Source organism: Physeter macrocephalus, chromosome 14 (assembly GCF_002837175.3).
Source record: "Physeter macrocephalus isolate SW-GA chromosome 14, ASM283717v5, whole genome shotgun sequence".
Taxonomy (NCBI): Eukaryota; Metazoa; Chordata; class Mammalia; order Artiodactyla; family Physeteridae; genus Physeter; species Physeter macrocephalus.
Genome location: NC_041227.1, coordinates 131,535,241 through 131,557,818, shown reverse-complemented (window position 1 = coordinate 131,557,818; position 22,578 = coordinate 131,535,241). Strand labels below are relative to the sequence as shown.

At 54.6% G+C, this 22,578-nt stretch overlaps 1 protein-coding gene across 1 annotated transcript in view; it reads right to left on the bottom strand.

Annotated features, from left to right (window-relative positions):
• RGS9 (regulator of G protein signaling 9) overlaps nt 1-22,578 on the bottom strand; it is a 45,518-nt gene that overhangs the window by 15,500 nt on the left and 7,440 nt on the right. Inside the window, exons 2-8 of the mRNA XM_028498150.2 lie at nt 18,035-18,131; nt 14,372-14,422; nt 12,920-13,026; nt 12,672-12,723; nt 12,359-12,417; nt 11,429-11,505; nt 5,382-5,463 (exon numbers count right to left, since the gene is read on the bottom strand). Coding sequence (XP_028353951.1) covers nt 5,382-5,463; nt 11,429-11,505; nt 12,359-12,417; nt 12,672-12,723; nt 12,920-13,026; nt 14,372-14,422; nt 18,035-18,131 — 525 coding nt within the window. The remainder of the gene's footprint in view (nt 1-5,381; nt 5,464-11,428; nt 11,506-12,358; nt 12,418-12,671; nt 12,724-12,919; nt 13,027-14,371; nt 14,423-18,034; nt 18,132-22,578) is intronic.

Below are 22,578 nucleotides of genomic sequence, written 5' to 3'. Positions count from 1 at the left end.
CACTCATTCCTTCACTCGCGCACTCATTCATTCATTCACTCATTCCCTTATCCACTCATTCATTCACTCACGCACTCATTCATTCACTCGCACACTCATTCATTCATTCACTCATTCCCTTATCCACTCATTCATTCACTCACGCACTCATTCATTCACTCGCACACTCATTCATTCATTCACTCATTCCCTTATCCACTCATTCATTCACTCACGCACTCATTCATTCACTCGCACACTCATTCATTCATTCACTCATTCCCTTATCCACTCATTCATTCACTCACGCACTCATTCATTCACTCGCACACTCATTCATTCATTCACTCATTCCCTTATCCACTCATTCCTTCACTCGCGCACTCATTCATTCATTCACTCATTCCCTTATCCACTCATTCATTCACTCACGCACTCATTCATTCACTCGCACACTCATTCACTCATTCGCTCATTCCCTTATCCACTCATTCACTCATTCCCTTATCCACTCATTCACTCATTCCCTTATCCACTCATTCATTCACTCACGCACTCATTCTTTCACTCGCACACTCATCCACTCATTCACTCATTCCCTTATCCACTCATTCACTCACTCACGCACTCATTCCTTCACTCGCGCACTCATTCATTCATTCACTCATTCCCTTATCCACTCATTCACTCACTCACGCACTCATTCCTTCACTCGCGCACTCATTCATTCATTCACTCATTCCCTTATCCACTCATTCCTTCACTCGCGCACTCATTCATTCATTCACTCATTCCCTTATCCACTCATTCATTCACTCACGCACTCATTCCTTCACTCGCGCACTCATTCATTCACTCGCGCACTCATTCATTCATTCACTCATTCCCTTATCCACTCATTCATTCACTCATGTACTCATTCACCCACTCATGCACTCATTCATTCATCCACTCATTCACCAGGTAGCATGGGGGTCTCTGTTCTCCACAACAGTCACCAGAGCCACCGCTGATACAGTTTCTGGGATGCAAGAGGCAGCTGGAACGCAGATACTGCAGAGCTGACCATCAGCGCACAGGACACAAGGGCCACGGTGGCCTGGCGGTGGGCTGTCAGCAGACAGGGAGCCATGCAGCCGCGTGCAGCCCGGGCCTAGTGCAGGAAGGCCCGCCTGCCCAGAGACGCCAAGCCCACCACCACGCCCTGCAGCCGGAGGAAGTGTGAGCGCCAGGGCGTGGTGCCCGAGAACATCCCTGACGCGAAAGCCAAAGAGACAATTTGCTAACGGCTCCTTAACTCAGGTTAGGAAAAGGACCCTCGTACCCCCAAGGGCTGCCCACGAGGAGGGGACAGTCCCAGAGCCGGCATCCAGAGCAGGGCCGGGGCGGGCGCTGGTGCCCCGAGCCGGTGACACGCGGCTGCACCGCATCCCCCCCGGTCCCTTGTCTCGTTCTCTCCTCTTCTCACCATCACCCTCTCCCCTAACGTACAGTTTGGACCTTTTTGGTGCGCGGCACAGAAAACAAAGAACAAATAAAACCTCAGATAGTTTTAAAGACAAAACAAAACACGGGACAGAGAGAGATGAGGTTGACGCAGGGAGAGACAGAATTAGAGGGAAGGGTCGGGGGAGCCTGATCTTGGCGTGAACGTTACTTCCGCAGAGAGCTGGTCCCAGACCCCTGATCGGAAGCAGGACCCCCGCCCCTCACAGCTGTCCCCGCATCCGTACAGGGCACATTCATCTGTGCAGTGCTTCTGGTCTCAGTCCCTCCACCAGACCGTAAGCTCCCTGAGGGCCACGTCTGTCTCGACTCCCAGTGCAAAGACCCCCATTGCCTCCTAAGCCCCTGGCACAGAGTGGAAATTCACAAAACAGACGTTTGGGGGTTTTTTTTCTGAATTTGGATCAGTCAATGGACTCTCCCATCCTGTTTTAATGGTAAAACGTTATATGTCAGACCACTCTCCTAGGTTCATAAATGGCCTTTGAAAATATTATTTTCATGGTGTCACAGTGTTCGGTCATGGAGCTATAACTAAATTTACTTTGCCCCTCTCCGGACATTCAGTCCAAGCTCAGCAGGAAGTGGAGGACAGACATCCTCTCGGGTGAGTGTCTGCACTTGTGGTTGAAACAGAGGCCGTTTAGCTCGACGCTCAGACCAGCAACCGCCTGACTTAGAGCACCCGTGCCACAGGCCGCCTCTGTCCCCAGACCACATCCTCCCTGCACCCATGGTCCACGTGTCAGCGGCCTGTGTCCTGGGGAGACACGGATGCCACAGACGGCACAGCAGCAACGCACGGGAGGCCCCAAGATGACTTTTCTAAAGGAACCGTTTCTCCTTCTGCGCGTTTACGCAATGAACCATTGTTTGTATCGTGCCCAGATCTGCGCCCTGTTCCACTGGGGAAAAATGTGAGAGGAAGATCGTCTTTCTTCACCACAGGGTGCCCCCCACTCCCTGAATCCATCCCCCGCTCACACTGAGGTCTCAGCTCCAGGAGGGCGTGGCTCACCAGTGTCAGCAGTCTGGACTTGGAGCTGCTGGAGCTGAGAGAGGCGCCCACCCGTGGGTGCACCTGCCCCGGCAGCAGCACGTCAGACAGAGGTGTGTTCACGTCCCAGCGCTGCCCAGGCCGCTGCAGCTTCCGGAGCCTCGAGGTCCCCACCTGGACGACGGGGCAATGACACCCCTATGTCACAGCATTTTCGTCAGGTCCGTGGGATCAGCCAGGCCCAGAGCTTAACCCAGGCACGTGGCAGGGGCTCAGCGGCCTTCGGCTGTTACATCGCACCCAGCGCCCGGCTCCTCGGCTGGTGCAGACTCAGGGCCCCAGGAAGGTTTCGCGGATCCAGGGACAGACAAACGAACAGGGCATGGACCTGCTCAGTAAGTACGGCAGCTGGCTCCAGTCACCCCACCCAGCCAAGTGCTCTGTCCGCCCGGCTGGCTTCTCCCCACCCAGCTGACAGCGTGTCTGGGGCCCCTGGACACGGTCTGACAGCCCCCGAGCGCCCGGGCTGCCGCGCTGTCAGTCAGATTGATCAGTTTCCAGCCGAGACAGACTTCGAACCGGATGCTCTTCAAACAGGACGCGCCCCTCAGCCTGACGCTCTTGGGCCACCGAGAGGCTGAAGGTTTTACGAAGGTCAGGGAGAGAAGGAGCCAGGGCCACCCGGCCCCGGCCCCGACTGCTGGTCCGGTTTTGGGCGGGGGGATGGGCAGTGAGAGGGCCCGGGCGGGAGGAGAGGTTTTGTGTCCGGGGAGCCTCATGTCCGCTCCTAGCACATCAGGCCTCCTTCTGGACGCGGCCCCCCCGTGCCGCCAGTGAGGGAAAGGCACCTCTGAGCCCGGCACCGTGCGCAGGAGAGTGGCAGCAGCCACGTGATGCTCTAGCGACCAAGGAGGTGACAAAAAGGCCTTAGACGCACAACAACATCACGTGACACTGTCATCGGAGGCAAAGGAGCATGGAGACCGGGAGGGAAGGCTCTGCAGGCCGTGGGCCCAGTGCCCTGGTGCCACTCACTGGCTGTCCCTGGCAAGTTGACAGCAGCCCTGGGCCTCTGCTTCCTCATCAGCAAAACGGGACTAATTGCGTAGCCTCTCAGGGAGGGCCGCAGGGATGGAACGAGAAAGCGCATGCAGAACGAGGCCTGGCGCACAGCCCGGGCACCGTACGTTCTCCACTCAGCTCTGCGGCGACGGTGGCCGTGACAACGGAGGTGATGGCGGCGGAGGAAGTGCGGACCGTGGGGGAGGTGGCGGTAGAAGCCACTGTCAGGGACACACTGTTCAACGTCTGGGCTTCTGTGTCACACAGGGAAGAGCCACTCGGCCGCCTGCCCGGCGTCGGGGCTGAGAGCTGCCCCAGGAGGCCTGGGGACAACGCGGATAATCTGCTTCTCGTCGTGTCCCTGTAGACCCCCTGGCTGCGGGGACAGAGGGGAGGAGAGGGTCCCAGGGCAGCTCGCGTGCACAGTCAGACTCTGTCGCCGGGCAAGGGACGCGGGCACGCGGGCGTCCCACAGCACGGAGTCTCCACACGTGATACGGAGGCCGTTTTTCCATGCTTCGAGGAGCAGGACCACCTCGGTCACGGGTGCCCCAGGGCACCAGCGCCTCTTACCACCTGAGAGGCTTGTCCACCATTCGCCATTCTCCTCGCCAAGGGTCCCCCCGCTTCGGGATCAGGTGACAATATGGGCTGAGCAAGGCCTGGCTCCCTCTCACACAAAGATCTCACTCCTGAGCTACCAGCGGGACGGCGGGTGTGGGCTCTGACCTCCAGGACCCCGCGCTCGGCCAACCAGCCTTCCGCTCGGGCCCCCAGGGACCTGGCTCGGGCATCGGCCAAGCGGCCTAGCTGGAGGAGGTGCCCTGAAACAGAGCAAAACCAAACACGCCTCAACCCCAGGGCCTTAACCTCGGCAACAAGGCATCCAGACCAATGCCCTCGCAGCTGGAACACCTTATGGGCCGCCTGTCTTGAATGCGGCAAGAAAAGTAGCAAAACGGCCCAAATCTGGTGGGCTCCAAGTTCAAAACTCCAGAAGCTTTGGCCCCGTGAGGGACGCAGTTCGCTCTCTGGTTCTGAGCACTTGGTTCCCGGTCAGGCAAGAAAACCAAAGGAGGAAGAGGAGGAACGCGTGTTCCGAGCGCTCCACTTTGCAGAATGCCTTCCACGTCGGCCGCCCCCAGTGCCCGGCAGGCAGCACACGGGTCTGACGCAGGAGGGCACCGAGGCGGCGGAGGCCCCCGCGGTGGGTGGCGCTTACAGCCTGCTTCTCCGCGCTGGGGATGTGGCTTCCCTCCCAAGTAACGAGCTGCTACAAGTCGCGTCTCGTATATACAGCTTGTGCCTCCAGGCCACCTAACGTCCCAAAGCCAGAGACGCCACGTGTTCTAAGCCACGAGGCTGAGCGCACGTTTATCCCCTGGCCCCCATCTCTGCCCGGGACCGGATCCAGAGAGGAAAAGGAGGGCAGCGAGAGACACACGGCACGGCCGTGGCGAGGCCGGCTTCCGGTTCCCTAGACGTGGGATTTTTCCTGCCGTGGAGCCCGTGTCCTACTTTTCTCTTCTTACATTCCTCCTCTGAGGCATCGAGTCCTAGCCCTCCCACAAGGCAGACTCGTTCGGGTCCCTCCGCTATGGAAATGCACTCAGTCCTAACAGCAACGGAGGGGCCGCGGGCGGGCGGACTCCATCCAGATGGTGAATTTCCTCTTCCAGCCAGAGGCCCTTGGAGGTTACTCAACACCGAGCAGCAACTCCTGCAGATTCAAGCCTAGCTCCAGGCAGAGATGAGCCACAAAAGGGGGATGGGGAGTAAGGTGGGGTGTGGTCAGGCGCAAGAAGAGACGGGTGAAAGCAGGGAGGACGGCACTCACGGGGCATCGGTGGACCAGCCAATACGCCTTCTCCTGGCAATCCAGTGCGTACCTGTCCGCTTTATTCCTTTCCTTTCCAGCCCTGAAAAGCCAAAAGCCACGTTAGAGGCCACTAAGGTTTTGCATCTTTTGCTCACCGATGGACCCCCTTCCTGCCGGACCCCATTCCGGACCACTCTCCCAATCTGCCCAGGTAATCCGTGCTTTTGCCATAATGAGGATAATGAAAGTAGCGAACATTAATATCATACTTCTGTGCTAAATACTTTCATACGTATTAACTCGAATCCTCCCAGGGAGCGATTCTCAGTTCGCAGCTCAGGGGCCGAAGCGAAGACAGGCTGACCGTTCCCCTGAGGGTCATGCTGTCACCAGGGGGCAGAGGCGGGACCTGCACCAGGAATCTGGTCCGAGGGCCCAGCTCCCCCCCGAGAGCACCCGTGTGTGATGCGATCGGGCCGCCACGACCAGCCCGAGGATCAACCATCTCCACCAGCGACCCCACTGGAGTGAGCGCGGATGACATTCTGGGCCCACCTGGCTTCCGGCTCCTTCCCTGCTCTGACAAACAACATAACCAACACCTGAGTCAGGAGGCAACGGCCACGTCAGAGGCTGGGACGGGGAAAACGCGGGCCCCGGGGACTTCTGGTTTCTCTCCGTCAGTTCCACTCTGTCGCTTCAAAGAGTTCGCACCAAGTCAGGGTTTCTCTGAGCCCAGCTGATTACTGTGAAAGGTTATTCATGCTTTTCCTCTCATCTCTCAGTCTCCCTCTTTGCCGTCACAGGCAGGAAATGACAGGGCTGAGGTAGTGCTGATTATCGTACCCCATCCAGTGCCATTGCCACGGCGACCTGCGCTCCGCTCCGTGACGCTTGTCTGCCTAGGCAACGCAGAATGACGCACACGCCCTCCTCGAGACAGAGTCGGCGGACGTACGTGCCAGCTCATGTACTGTGAATAACATAAGAGCCAGAGAGCCAGGCGGGTGGAGAGTGCCCTTCCAGTGGGGTGTTTTGCGACCTCCTCTGGAAATTAACTATAAACGCTGTCACTCCAACTTCCCCCTTGCCGACTGAAATGGATTTTCTACCGGGTTAACTACCCCGTGTCCTCAGGAAGATGGGCTGCAGATGGCCTGAGGCACTGTGGACTTTCCATAATGCCGGACCACCTCGGCAATAGAGTTGATCGCTAATTTACTGCAACGCCCTTTCTGGCTTTGCTCTCGTGCTCTGGTGTGACAGAGGTTATTGGAGGAGAGAGGTGATGAACGGCGTTCAAGGGAACCAGTAAATAAAGAATTCTCTTCGCTTGTCACGTTGTGATCATTATAGCAACAGGATCCCTTAGTCCATGACACTTTGATTCAATCATGTATTTACTGATCTCCACTATGTTCCAAACACTGGGAGAATTCGGGTGAACCAAATAGACTGTAATGGACTGAACGTTTGCGTCCCCCCAAAACTCATACGTCGAAGCCCTAACTCCCAGTGCGACAGTACCTGGAGATGGGGCCTTTACGAAGGAATTAGGGTTTAGAAGTAATTCGATGAGGTCATGAGAGTGGGGCCCTTATAACAGGATTAGTGCCCTGGTAGTAGGAGATACCAGAAGAGTCTCTCTGTCTCTCTGTCTGTCCATCTCTCTCCCCCACGTGAGAGCACAACAAAAAGGCAGCTGTCTGCAAGCTGAGAAGAGAGTCCTCATCAGAAACCACACCCTGCCAGAACCTTGATCTTGAACTTCCCCAGCTCCAGACCGGTGAGAAAATAAAAGTCTGTTGTTTAAGACACCCAGTCTATGATACTCTGATACGGCAGCCTGAGCCGACTGACACACAGACATGTTTCTGCCCTTCCTTGAGCACCTTCAGGTCTAAACATTCCACAAATAGTCAAGAAGTAAATATAAAATTACAAATTGTGTCGTGAGCTGTGAGGACACATTCAGTGTACTATAGTGCAGAATCAGGGATGGCCAGTGTGGCACTTTTTAAATAGTATGTCTACAGTCCTGTGACCCTCCTTCCATTGCCAGGTGGGTCTGTGTCCTCCCCCACTGAGACCAGGTGGGGTTTGTGGCTGTGTTGACCAACAGAGTATATCACAAATGGCACTGTGTGATTTCTGAGGCTGGGCCATCGAAGGTGGGGCAGCTGCCACCCTCCTCAGTGAAGTATTTGCCCCTGGGGCTTCCAACCACCTGTAGGCAGTGTTATATGCCTGGTGCTGTGAGGAAGCCCAAGGCAGACCTTCCAGCCCTCTGGCTGCAAGCACTTGAGAGGCTCTGATCCACAACTGCCCAGCCCAGCCGTCCCAAACGCCAGACCCACAGAACCCTTGAGAGATAATAAAATACTGTTGCCACTCTGAGCCATGGAGTTTCAGGATGATTGTGTGCAGAGTAACAGCTAATCGGAAAAGCTTCTTTGCCTGGGATTGATATACACACACTACCGTATATAAACTAGATAACTAATAAAGCCCTACTGTACAGCACAGAGAACTCTGCTCAGTACTCTGTAATGACCTGAGGGGGGAAAGAACCTAAAAAAGAGTGTATATATGTCTAGGTCTAACTGATTCACTTTGCTGTACACCTGAAACTAACAAAACATTGTAAACCAACTACACCCCAATAAAAATTAGACAAACAAAAAAAGAAATAAAAGCTTCTTTGAGCACATGACATTTGAACTGAGGGTTCTCTCTCGAAAGGGTGGGATGGGATCCTGTTTGTGTTTCAAAACTGGGGGCATATGGGAGCAGAGGATGCTGCCATGGTCCAGCTGACAGTGAGGGTGGCTCCAGGGTGACGGAAGCAGACAGAAGTGGACAGGCGTGGCAGAAGGGATTCTGCCAGCAGTACCAGCGGGACTGGATGTCTGAACACAGGACACGGGTCGGGGAGAGGTGAACGGGGGTTCGTTGTACTGATACGCGTAACGCTGAAGGGAGAGAAGGCTTGGGGAGCGAGGGGAAAACATTCAAGTATGGACAAAGTCAGGCTGAGGTGTGATGTCAACGTGAGATGTTGAGTTTATAGCTGAGATGCTGAGTCTGGGAATCAGGAGAGAGGTCTGCGTGCAGAGACTCAGGGGAACGAAATGGCTGTCCCATAAGCCAGACTACACGGCCAACCTGATTTTGTGGTGAGATCTTGTATTAGTTAGGCTTCTCCAGAGAGACAGAAGCAGCAGGAGAATAAATAGAGACAGAGACAGAATTTATTTATTTCAAGGAATTCGCTCACACAACTGAGGAGGCTAGCAAGTCCAAAGTCTGCAGGACACGCCAGCAGGCTGGAGGACTAGGGAAGAGCTGATGTCCAAGCCCGTCCAAGAGCTCAAGTCCAAGCCCGTCTAGAGGCAGAATTGCTTCTTCCTCTGGGAACCTCAGTCTTGTAATGCTTTCAACTGTTTGGATGAGGCTTTCCTTAAAGTCTGTTGATTCAATCCTAATCTCATCTAAAAAACACCTTCACAGTGACATCTGAGATGGGTATTGGACCAACTCTCTAGGCACTGTGGCCCAGCCAAGCGGACACATAAAATTAACCATCACAGATCCTAAACCTGAAATCTGAGGCAGGCTTTGAGTGAAGCAACAGAATCAGTGGGGAAAAGCCAGCATCTCAGGAGGAGAGTGGCTTTCAGGAAGTGCTCAGCCCTAGGCGTCTAGAAGCGAATGGCCAAGGGGCTGCCCCCTGATGCGGGCAGCTCAGAGCTTTACCCAGGCTGAGGCCAAGGCCTGAGTGGTGGGGCTTGCGGGGGCCACTGGGGGTACCTCTGTGCTGCAAGGCAGCTCGGGGGTCCACAGTCCTCTGGGTCATGGGCTCATCCTGCCTGGAGCAGAGAGGCAGAGGAAGATGGAGAGGGGTCAGGGGTGGGGCGGGGGCACAGCCCCGTCAACTCTGTGTCCCTGGGGCCCGGCCCAGTGCTGGAACCCAGTAGGCACTAAAACCCACCCACTGAGTGGGAGTAACACTATAGGCCAGGCTGGACCACGACCGCACCAAGTGACCTTGGCCAAGTATTCTGACCCCTCTCAGCCTCTGTTTCCCCAGTTGCAGACGTGAGGGGAGGCAAGAATTACGGCTCCAGGCATGTCCTCTCCCCAGCGTGGGATGAGACAGTGCGCGGAACCCACCCAGTGGAGCGTCACACACAAATGCACGTGACAAAAGATCAGCAAACTGCCCCCCCGCTGGTCTGTCTCAAAAACACCCAGGCAGGGGCTTCCCTGGTGGCGCAGCGGTGGAGAGTCGCCACGGCCGCTGAGCCTGCACATCCGGAGCCTGTATTCTGCAACGGGAGAGGCCACAGCGGTGAGAGGCCCACGTACAGCAAAAAAAAAACAAAAAAAAAAACACCCACGCAGAGGCGTGTTCATGGTGAAAGGGCAAAGCCAGCTCTCCCCATAATGCCCCTCCGCGTGAATTAAGGCCTGAGAACAAATTTCCCCCACGTGAGCAATAAAGCCATTCTGCCTTTCGGATTTCTGTTTTCCCCGGATGGCACTCCTGCATAACAGTGCTCACCACTTGGTATGGTTAATTTTATGGGCCCAGGGGTGCCCGGGTGATTGGCCAACATTATTCTGGGGGTGTCTGTGAGGATGTCTTCGGATGAGGGTGCTTTTAGTTGAAGACCTGAATAGAACAAAAAGGTCGATCCTGCTGCAAATAAGAGGAAGTGCCTCCTGCCTGGTGGCCTCGAGCGGGGACATGGGTCTCTTCCTGCCTTCAGTCTCCAGCTGAAACATCAGCTCTCCTGCGGGTCCAGCTGGCCGACTGCAGGTACTGGGATGTCTCAGCCTCCATAACTGTGTGACCTAATTCCTTGTAATAAATCTCAATCTCAATCTCTCTACTCTCTCTCCCCCCTCCTTCCCCTGCCCCACCTCTTCTCTAGCTAGATCGATACACAGAGATTCTGTTTCTCTGGAGAACCTTGACTCACCCACCACTACTCTGCTTCCAGGGCTGCTTCAGGAGGACGGGGTCTCCACCATCCAGCCCAACCATGTGCCAGCCACTCTAGACCTCCCGGGGTCTGGACCTGCCAGGGTGAGTGAGGCCGGGCCGGCTGGACTCCCTGTTCTGGTGATCACTGGTATTGGCCCCCAGATATTCCGGACTCTCCTGCATCTCAGACACACACGAGGACTGCACACCCCGTGCACCCTCCTTTGAGGCAGGCATAACCACACGAGCTGCCTTGGCTGGTGAACTGTGAGCAGAAGTGACGTGAGTCCTGGAGTGGCTGCAAGCATGTCAGGGCCCCAGCTGACCCACGGTGGACACGTGACACGAGCAAGAAATGAGCCTTGTGGTTCCATGCCTCTGAGTGCTGGGTGACGTTTGTTACGACGGCCTAACCTCGTCCTGACTGATACACGCTCCCCAACACGTACAGCTGGCCCTCACAGACAAGGCAGGGCCCCCAGGGGGAACTTCAGGTCCAGTTTTGAACCGGCAAATGAGGGCGAGAGCAGAGAGCGGGCTCTAACGGGTGACTCTGATGACAGCTCTCCCACGTTTAAGATCCTCCTATGGCTCCCCACGGCCCTGAGCACAAAACCTTCTCCCGATCTGCTCCTGCCAACACATCCAGCCTCACTTCCGCCAGTTTGGGGCTTTGCACTCTCTGTGCCAGCTCCAAGGGACGGCATCAGGCGGGCACTCCCATGCCCCCAGACTCTGGTTGTCTGCCTAGAGCACCCTCCCTCCCACCTCTCCTCTCCTCTCCTCTCCATCCACCACCACCATCCCTCACCTGGATACACCCTCTGCAGCCTGCAGACCCAATGTTGTTTCTGCAGTTCCTTCTCCAAACCCCGACGTGTGGCTCTCAACTCATTGAGGCATCATGGCCTGTCTGCTCGTCTGCCGGGCTCCCTAGACGAGGCCTCTACCTTCCCTATGCCTCACCCACTGTTTAACACATAGACACCCAATAAAAGTTTATTTTACTAAAAACAAACAAAGAAGGAAGGGAGGAGGAAAGACAACCAGGGGACCAGCAAGATCTTGGACTCACCGGTGCTGCTCTTGGGCCTGCATGATGACAAATTCCCATTTGTAGTTAATTTTTCTGTTCAAGAAATTATAATTTTCCTAGAGGAGGAAAACAAAATGAGAACACTGAGCCCCACGGCCTACGCTGTGTGCGGAGGGCAGGAAGCCTTAAGTCAACAACGAGACCCAGCCAAACGATCTCCCAGGCCAGGGGTGCAAAGGCAGTCATTCAAAGGGTAGCACCGAATTCTCGACAAGCCTTCACAACAGAAGCCACAAGTTGGCTTGGATTTTTTTTGAATAAATGTATCCCAAATCTGATAAGGAAGAGGGGGGTAGTGCGGAGGAGAATATGGGAACTTAATACTCAACAACAGAGCACAGCAGATCCACAAAGCTAAGCCCTAACGCTGGTGTGATGCTGGCTTTCTGAAAACATGTTTGTAAAGAGCAAAAAAACAGCAAGATGGTTGCTGTCTGCCCAGAAATCTAGGTCTTTGGAGGGTTAGGGTGTGTCCTTTGAGAAATATGACTCATCCTGCCTAGAACAAAAGTCTGCACTCTTGTTTTCCCATCTCAAACTCAAGTTCAAATTTGTCCATCCTGTAATATGCATTATCACACATATTAATTAAGTCCTATTATTTGGGGACAGCAAAAGGAAAGTGGTAGCTACTGTGTGCTCAGTAGTTACTGAGGCCAGGGCTTAAGTTACAGCAGGAGAAACTGAACCTCAACATGGAGGAGAATTTACTTCAGCCGGCTGCTTCTAAATATATGGATGGATGAGGGATGGATGAGGCATGGATGGAAGGATGGATGGATGAGGCATGGATGGATGGATGGATGATGAGGGTACATATGAATCGATTAATGGGGGGAACAGGGGAAAACAGCTCAAGACTATATCCCACTCAATTATAAGAACCTATACTTGAAAGCATCTCTATACCTTTTCATATTCTTCTAAAATCCCTTTCTTCTTGATATTTCTCTTGGCCAGATAGATGGCTGGAAAAGAAAACAATGACATTTTCCATCATCAGCATATTTCAAAACCCCTCCATGCGTGAGACTGTTGTGCTCAGCTTAGTGAAGAGAACACTCAGCAGACCCAGTCCCTCCCCTGGGAATCACTCCGAACACAGAAGAGAACTGACATAAAGGTCGTGAGGACAGAAAGACAAATGTCACCAAAATGCAGCGAGTAAATAAGCAGCACGCTAAGCCCTCCCCAGGGCACAGGAGGAGGGGCGGAGTCTTACCATAGTCTGTGTCTTCAGCCGGCCACTGCTGGGTGGGCCAGAAATACGGTGTCTACGAGAGAAACCAGGCAACCAGGCTTACACACTGGGCTGTGAACCCCTGGCCCCCAGCCCTCTAGCGTAAAACACAAAGCTGCCTTAGCCCCCTCCACTGTTTCTAAAGATCTGTGAGGATGTGAAGCCAACCAATTATCTTTTCAGATGACACTAACCCCCTGTTAACACCCAAGGTCAAGGCCAAGGCTCACCTGAAATTGATAGAGGCTGCCGTCAGGCTTGAGAACGAGGTTCTTGGGGTCTTGCAGGGGATAAATGTAGCCGTACTTGACAATAAAGTTGCCCAAGTTCTGCGCCTCTGGGGAGAAGCGGTTGAGACAAGGAAGTTAAGAGCGGGGGCCAAGGGCAGAAGTTCACGGCCCCGCCCCCGCACAGCACCCCAAACTCAGGGCAGGTACCCCCATCCTAACAGCACTTCAGCCAAGAAGTGGGGACAGTGGTTCCTGAACTTAGTTGTGGACAGGTATCAGCTGGGTAGCCAAGGCTAAAAGGAGGGTCCCCTAGCCCAACCCCCGAATGACAACTCGGTAAGTCTGGAGGGGAGTCAGTGACCCCTTTGCTGGCGGTGCCACAGGTCATCCACCGCAGGCGTTCGGGGTGACAGGTGGGGAGATCCTGGGGGAGCATCGCTGGGCCCTTTGGGTCTGGAGAAGTCCAGAGGAGCGGGGACAGAACGTCTCTCCTTGACCAACAGACACCTCTTCATCCCGAGAGGGGCAGGAAGGTGAGGCTGTGTTTATGGTCACCTTCTACCCCAAGCTCAGCTCTGTCTGCACCCTGGGTCCAGATCCCCGGCTCCTCCCCACCTCCCTTCAACTCCCACCCCCCTGCAGTCTGCTCAGAAACACAGTCTTGGTTCTGGATTTGCAGCGATGAAAGGAAAACTGTCCTGGTTCATTCTCAGAGGCACCAATGAGAGCAGGTGTCTTTCTACCATCAAGAGAGAATCCCAGCCCTCCCATCCTGCAGGCCCAAGGACCCAGCCCACATCCTATTCCACAGCTCAGCCTCCCAGCAGCGGGGAGGCTTCCTCCCCACCCTCCCTCCTCATATCTCCCTCCCTCTACCAGAGACCAGACCCTCGTTGTATCAACAGCCTTTTCGCTAGTGGCAAGTCAGGCCCCCGGGTCTTTCTGTTCCAATCCATCCTTCAGACTGCTGGCTAACATCCCAGCCTAAATCTGATTACTGTACACACCGCCACGCTGCAAAACCCTCCACGGGTTACACTGCCTCTCTCCCAGATAAAATTTGGAATCCAAGAATGTACCAGGTGCACCCCACCCGTCCACTGCCCTCCACACCCAGCTGAAGTCACTACCCCCCATTTCCCCGGTTACCGCTCCATTCCTCGTTCATTCCGTGTTTACATCTTTGCTAATTTCCCCACTGGGAGGACAGACCCTCTGAGCTTCCCTCCAGGAGTCACAGCCATCACTTGTTTCGGGACCAAGGGTACATATGCATCACCCCCTCCAGGAAGTCTTTCTTGATGACCCATGAAGTTCTCATCTCTCCAATTAAAATGTCAATCTCCCAGAGACGCGGGCTGAGCCCCCGTTTAGCTTCTACCCTCCAGAGATGCCCCCAGGGTGACGCGCATACAGCAGCCCTTGGTCTCGGAGGAAAAGACGAGCTCTCACCCAGACTGGAGACCCACAGCCGCTGGCTGATCCACTGGAGAACATCACTCCCTGCAAAGCAGAAGCATTTGGCCACCGTCAGAGCCTCCCCGACCTCCACGCCCTCCTCCACACGGTTGCCCAACTGGCCTCCTCCCTGTTCAGCCGTGATCTCGTCCTTCTTGTGTTCAAAACCTTCAGGGATGCCTCTCCCCCCTCCCCCCAACCAAGTTCAGTCCGAACCCTGCAGCCCATAATTCAGGGCCGTCCATGATCCGACTCCGGCCAGATTTCCAGCCTAACGTCCCTTACACGCTTCAGGCTTCACTGCTCTTGTGATTCTTATTCTCTTTCCTTACAATAATTGGTGCCTGGATTGTCATTCACCGAGTAGGAAGTAAACAGACTAAGACAAACAGACTAACAATGGAAAAAAAAGAAAAAAACAGACCCAACGCAAGCTGTCAGTGGAACTCTGGATGGAGCCCGGACCCAGGGGAGTAAATCAGAGCCAGGGATGGGAGGGGAAAGGGGTGAGCCAAGGGCAGGGCTGGTTCTCCCACACCCCCAAGTTCCCAGGCAGAACTCTGCGGGGTCAGAGAATTCTAAATCCAAACCTGGCTTTCCAGGTCGTTGTAAAGACGCTTTTGTCAAAGCAGGAAGATGAGACACTTTTTTAGGAACACTTTGTGGGTTGATTTACAACTTCAGACCATGGAATGCGGGCTCTGTGTGCCCTCTCGCCCTGGGCCCTGCGAGGCCGAGGGGCTGGCCTGGGAACATCGCAGACTGCAGGCCGGCGTGGAAGAAATCCGGGGAGGCACACGGGGACAAGATCAGGAGGGAATGTGCACCCTCCCGCCCCCAACAAGTGTTCAGATTGATCTAAGGGCCAAGGCAAGCCGGGTCCCAGCAAGTCCAGAGCTGATGCAGGACCCCAGGGAAGCCGTGACCTCCTCCTCGGCCCGGCCCTCTGGCCCCACCGGCAGAACACGCTCCTCGTACGAGGCGGGTGGGATCATCTTGGGAGAAAGATGCACCCCAACTCCGACGTCATCTTGCAAATGCCAACAACCATATTTTCCAGCCACCCCGGCCTGCTTTCCAGAGGCCGAGCTGGGTCCCCTGCCTGCGTGGAAACCGGCCCACGAAACACACCAAGGAGGATGGTCAGGGTCTGAGACCCCGTCGCCTGTGTCCTTGTAGCTGGACCGTTGCAAAGGATACTTCCTGGCTCGCTTGGGGGTGGCGAAGGGGCGTTTCTTCTGACGCCCGCGGAGGGGTGGGATGGCTTAGGGCCCTGCCCGGCTCTCGGGGCTGAGGGAGCCGCCCGCAGTGTGGCTGAGGATGGACCCCCTGTACCTGCCCTTCCTGCGCACGCCCTGGGCCACAGATATCCACCTGTCCGCTCTCCACGCCCACGTGCCCACCGCCACGGCTCTCAGAGGCTCCCCCGTGGCTCCTGGCTTTAGTCAGCGCTTTGCTTATTCAAAAGCAAAATTCTTCACCTAAACCCCTACTTAAAAATCCCAGGACTGGGTGTTTGAGACTTTCCAACCCCAAGTCTCTACACGGTGGTGTGCAGACCAGGAAAGAGAGCCCCCGGCGGAGAGCAGACAGGTTAGCGCTCCCCACCCAGGGGCTGAAGCTTTTCTCATCCACCCGACCGCTTCCTGAAACAGACCGAATGAGATTACGGGGGCCCCGGTGTGTCCACCACGTGATCTGTGCTGACAGCACCTCAGGCTGCTCAGGGCCCACGTCGGCCACCGTCGGCCCCTTAAGTCCGGAGTCACCTGCCCTCTGAGGAGTCGGGTGGCACTGGTCCAGTTTGCTTTGACCAGTGCCGATACCGCAGGACAGGGCTCCTCCTGGCTTCCGACTGCAGCTGGCATTCACCCGAGTAGGAGGAACAAGGCAGAGAACGTGGCTGGGGGGGCAGCCCCCCACCACATCCAGGAAACCGGGGGCCCCATGTGCCAGGAAGGAAAGCAGCTTGCAAACCCGGACGGGGGATGACAGCACGGACGCTGGGGCCGTGTAGCTGGGCTCAAGCCCGCGCTCAGCCCTAGATGCGTTTAGTGACCTGGGGGCAAGATGCTGGAACTCTGCGTCTCTGTGTCCCCGGCTGCAAGAAAGGGCTGGGGGGGTCACATCTCTCCCTACGCCCATCGTGGGTGACACAGTGCGGGACACCGCCAGCTACGGGCCCCGGGGAGCGTCACTGAGCGCCGGCCACGTGCACACTAGAGCCTTGTCTGGTTCCTGCAGGCACCCCCTGGGGCAGGGATCACTACTTCTGCTTTGTCAAATGAGGAAATGGAGACTAGGGCTACACGGCAAAACAAAAAAAAAGAAAGAAAGAAAAGGCACCCAGCGGATTCAATCCCAGGGTGCCTGACTCAACGTCCAGCGCCCTTTGGACAGTTCGAGACCAGGACTGATTCATGCACTCGATAAACTTTTATTAAACTTCCACCCTGACCCCCAGCTGCACTAAGCGCAGGGGTTACTCAGATGAGCTAGACGAGATCTCTCCCCTCGAGGGTTGCCCAATCCAGTGGAGAATTCAACCAGAATTCATGACGACCAGGAGCCCAGAGGGGGTGGGGTCAGGGGCCAGAGACAGCCTGCCAAGTCTTGGGGCGCCCAGGCTCCTCTGGGTCCTAGTCTTTCCCAAGTCTAGACCACTGGAGTTTTCTTTTCTTCTGTGAGCTAGCCTGTCGCATATGCCAATGCCTTCCTCCACTGCTCCCAGCAGCCAGAGCTGGCCTTCTGTCGTTCACACTCAGGGAACCCAGGAGACGCTGTGCTGGCTGGGACACGCCTCCTTCCGGCCGGCTTGCCTCTACAGAGACCCCAGCACCTTGAGTGACAAATACTCAGGTCACGGATGGGGTCAAGAGCGAGGGCTCACAGGGGACTCAGCACAGCGGCGAGTCCCAGCCACGTGCTCTGAGAAGCTGCGCCCCTCCACCAACAACACGGCTCGGTGGGAAAGGGACTCTTGACTGCAAAACCAAAATCACAAAACAAACGCAACGCACGGATCAAAATGCATTCTTATTTGGGGGTCCAGCCCCTTCTGCTGATATGCTGAAATGACGCCCTCTATCCCACCCCAGACAAAGGAGACTAAGGTGCCCTGCCCTTGGGGGAGTCAAGAAGGGTCTGAATGTGAATGACAAGACAGGGAAGGATGGAGAAAACAAAGGCCAATTCTTTTTTTTTTTTTTTTTTTTTTTTTTTTTGCCAAATAGTATTTTTTCTGCTACTTGATTTTATTAAAACAAATCAAACAAGACAATCAAATAAAAAACAACAGTAAAGGTTTTCAGAATGACCTCCTGGGGAGGAGGAATGGCTTCACGGGGTGACCTACTGGCTTGTTTTCTCTTTCTTTCTGACTCCGCCCAGAAGGCGCCCGTGGCGCATGAATCGGCCAGTAAGCAGTAAGTATAATCGGCTCTGTGGGCCGCGTTACGGTCTCTGCACAGCTACTTAAATCTGCCATTGCAGAGTAAAAGCAGCCACAGACAACGCATAAATGAGGACGTGTATCTGTTCCAATAAAACTTTATTCACAGATACAGAACAGGGGGCGCATCTGGCCCACGAGCCATAGTCTGCCAACCTCTGTGCACGGTCTGTTCCAGGCCAAGACCAAGTCACAAGATACGTTACCCGTCATGGCGTGAGGGGCGCTGACGGCCGTGACCTTCTGGCTCTGCACCCTGACCCCCATCTCTGGGTCCTGCATGTCCTTGACGAGGGCTTCGATCTGCAAAACAGAACCGCCAAAGCTGGCTAAGCAGAACCATCTCGAAGGCTGAGTGAGGCCCTTCTGGCAGCACCGAGGGAGCAAGCGATGCAAAGAGGAACACGGGGCCCTTGGAACCAGGAGCCCACCGCCTAGACGGACGGCGCGCAGCTGTCGGGCGCCGGAACCAAACGCGCGCGTCAGAGGCACAGTCGCCTGCCCAGGCGTGAGAGCTCGGACGGATTCTCTCTGACGAGGAGATGCTGCAGAGGCTTTTAGGAGAAGGTGGCACTTGGCAAAAACAGGGTTTTGTTGGATAGAAAGTGAGAGAGCTACAAGGCACGGGAGAAGGACAGCGCCCAGGGTGGGAGCGGGACGGGGGGAGGGGAGGGGCCGGGTCTCAGGGGGCCTCGGATGCCCCCCCCACACACACACACAGAGGGTGGGCTCTGTCCCAGCAGCTCTGGCTGGGGAGCGGGGTCATCGGGCCCGTGTCTGGAAACGTGGCCCACACCTGAGAAAGGAGCTGCGAAGCACGAAGAAACCCGCCCCAACAGAGAAAAGCAGGGGCCTGTTCGACACTATTGCGATCGTCCGGGCACAGGATGATGGGGCTTCCACCCCTTCCACTTCCGCCCCTTGGTGTGTCCTCAGCAGGGCAGCCCGTGCGAGACTTTCAATTATTTTAGGCTGTATCTCTCCTCCGCTTGAAACCCCGCAAGGGCCATTCCACTCAGTCAGTGGCCGAGTTCTCCTCCTGGTCTACATGGCTGATCACTTCCCCCCTGACTCTCCCCGCAACAGGCTCAGGAGCCACGCCCAGCTGCATCCTACTTCGTGCTGCAACCTCGAACTCCCCCCCGGCGTTCCTAGAGCACTCACCTTCCGTCGTATGAAATAGTCTACCTGCTGATCGTAACGTTTGCCATGTGTCCCCCTCCCTCCTAGAAAGTAAGGTCTTCAAGAGCAAATCTTTTTTTTTTCAAATTTTTTGGCCACGCTGCACAGCATGTGAGTTCTTAGTTCCCCGACCAGGGATCAAACCCGCGTCCCCTGCAGCGGAAGCACAGAATCTTGACCACTGGACCGCCAGGGAAGTCCCGAGGGCAAATCTTGTCTGTTGCTGTTTGCCGCTGTATTCTGACTGCCTGGAACAGCGCCCAGCACGTGGACAGTACCCAGTAAACAGCCGGCACATGAATGAATAAATAAATAAAGGCAGGGGCAGAGAAGATGATAAGAAGCCATGGCTTTTAGAGCCCTCGTTCTGACTCTAATTACCTAGAATTAACTGTACATGCAAGTGACTGACTGGTTCAGTAAGGGTGGCAAAGAATAACGGCCAAGTTTATAACTTATACGATCGGAGTTGCCAGTTACCAAAATAGAAATTTCAAAAGGAGGAGCGCTTCGAGAGAGCAAACACTTGTGCTCTCGGCATGCCGACTGCAAAGGGCTGCCGAGATAGCCACAACATCCGGAAGGTGATTGGAAACGAATGTCCCAACTTCAAAGGGCACGACGGTCAGAGGTATGAACTCGACCCACGAACGTCGACGAGAGAGTTGACACCAGAGAGAATCCATGAACCATCGGAGGAAGCTGGAACTGCAGGAAGACACCCACAAGGACAGCCGTGATTGTCTTTAGAGTATTTGTTTAACACTGATGAATACAAAACATTTTTCCACTTGAAAAAATTAATAGGAGTGAAATTAACTGAAGGATATTTTAAAACAAACTGGGTGGGTTGGCACAATTGAAAAAAGACACCCAAGCGCCTCTCTGGTCAACGCTGAGGACAGGCATCGATCGACAAAGCCTCACACGCAGACGCTTCAAAGTTCACGCTCCTCCAGGAAACTCCTCGCGAGGGGGAAACCGTGCACACCCCCAGCCCCCCAGGTGCTTGCAAATGATCAGTCCGTCTTTCAACAACCAGGCAGCCATGGTGGACTCAGGGAACCAAAGATAAAGAGATCTGGTCCCTGAGCTTAAGGAGTTCGCCGTCTAGTGCGAGGATATTACAGGACGACACGGGAAGCACAGTGGCCAGGGCGAGGCCACGGCGTCCTGACAGCACACCTGGGCCAGCCAGGAGGTGGCCGGGAGGGGCCCTCCCGGAGTGGTCATAAAAAGACGAATAGGAATCAGGAGGCGGAAAGGGCAAAGGATGGCAGGCGAGGACCCTGAGGCTCAGGGAGCAGCAAAAGCAGAAACACAGAATACGAACGAGTAAGTGGAAACAAAGACCTCTCCTGTCCTCCTCCGGCTGGAAGCCCTCTCCTGAGGCCAGGGCAGCTGCGCACGGCTGGGCAGATGCTCATGGGGGGTCGCCCCTCAAACCCAACCTGTCCACGTCCCAACCACGACCCAAAGCAAAACGGCTCACTGAGCCACTGCTTCCCCCAGGTTAACTAGCTTGGTTCCACGATCCGGATTCTCCTGCTGCTTTATAAAATAACTCGTCCTCACACTGTACAGCCCTTTACAATTTCCAAAGTCCTTTTAGAGTTTGCGTGTGCTTGTGGCCCAAAGAAAAGGAACCCAAGATTCTCATGACCTCAAGGTTCTCTCCTAACTGCAGGAGTCCGCTCAACCTCTCTGAATTCCCTTCCTCTACCATAAAATGACAGTATATTCGCAACTGATAACGTTTTGTTACCTCTTAGAATCTAAGTAATAGTGTAAAAATCCTTTGTAAGGACCGATATATAAAGATATATAGGCATAAAGATATATCCTTTATAAGGAGAGATATTGGTTAGTGTTTGTGGGTTAGAACCATTAACATCAGTAGTGTTCGCATAATCAGCCCACCATTAAATTTTGCATGCAGAGCTGTCTTTAGATGCCTGGGAATAAAAACCCTGCTCTACCAATCATCCAAATATAGATATTTATTGAGCACGTATTAGGTGCCCAGCCCTGGCAGGGGGCTTGGTACAGTAAGGTGAAAGACAGCCTCCCAGTCCTCAGAGAGTTGGGAAGATATTGGTATGAAGATAAACAAATGAACTAAGATAAACACTAGGGATCTGGGTGTGAAGAAAGTTCAGTTCAAATCCCCCTCCAATGAGTAGGCGAGGTAAATCACTAAACTTCACCAAGACTCATCCTCTGTAAAGCAGAGACGAGCACAGTACCTACATCATCGGACGGATGTTGTGAAGATCAAAGGAGATGAAGCATTGAAAGCACCTAATCCCATGCTATGCACAAAGAATTTATTAGACAGCAACTGCAGACTGAATTATGCACCCAAAAATAGGGAAAGCAGTGATGGGAGTAAGAGCCGGGAGAAGAAGCGGATGGCTGAGGTGATCTCCAAAAATCACACACGCACAGTGAGAAGGATTTTCCCAGCCGGCCGCTGTACCGCAAGGGAGGGACGGTGCGAGGGGCCCCGCGCTGCCTGACGCGGGAAAGGGAAAGGCTGAATTTGGAACCCTCGGGCACGGCTGGGGGGAATGCAAAATGAATGCAGGTTCCTCCCAAAATGAAAACTAGAACTGAGACAGGCTGGGACCTGGGGCCCTTTGCTGCAGTGCCCGCACCTGGGCACCTGTCGCCTCAAGCAACAAAATACAAAGAAATAAAGAAATTATGAGGGACTAAAAATAGCTGCACACATGCACAATGAACTGAGACAGGCTGGGACCTGGGGCCCTTTGCTGCAGTGCCCGCACCTGGGCACCTGGACACACGTCGCCTCAAGCAACAAAATACAAAGAAATTATGAGGGACTAAAAATAGCTGCACACATGCACAATTGGGGCAAATTATGAACAATAAGATACAAAAAGACCAAAAACCCAACTGCCACTTCTGAAGAGCTCGGAGCAAAAGCAGGGTGCTCAGCAGGCCCCCTGCACTCAACACCACCGAGGGGGTGGGCAAAACACCTGAGCCACCACTCCTGCCCGACCCCCGGACGCACCCCTACCCTCACCCCACGTAAGGAGCCAGCTGCCCCCCGCCTCAGCGAGTGACCAAGGGGACCTGTTACTTGTTCTCGCTCCCCTGGCTGCAGCAGGGGCCCCAGTAAAGCCTGGCCTGAATTTCTTGTCTGGCCTCTGATCAATTTCTATTGCTCAAGGAGGCCAAGAACCCCGGTCGGTAACGGAACTACCAGATGATCCAGCAATCCTATTTCTGGGTATTTATTGAAAAGAATCAAAATCAGGATCTCGAAGAGATATGAGCACTCCCAGGTTCACAGCAGCACCATGGTCAACAGCCAAGATGTGGAACCACCTACGTGTCCACTGGTGGGTGAACAGGTAAAGAAAATGTGGCACATCCAGGGATTACTACTTAGCCCTAAAGAAAGAAAGGAAATTCTGGAATCTACGACAGCATGGATGAACCTGAAGGACGTTATGCTAAGTGAATAAGCCAGTCTCGGAAGGACTGCACGATTCTACTACCTAAAATCGGCTAATTCACAGAACCAGTGGAAGGGCAG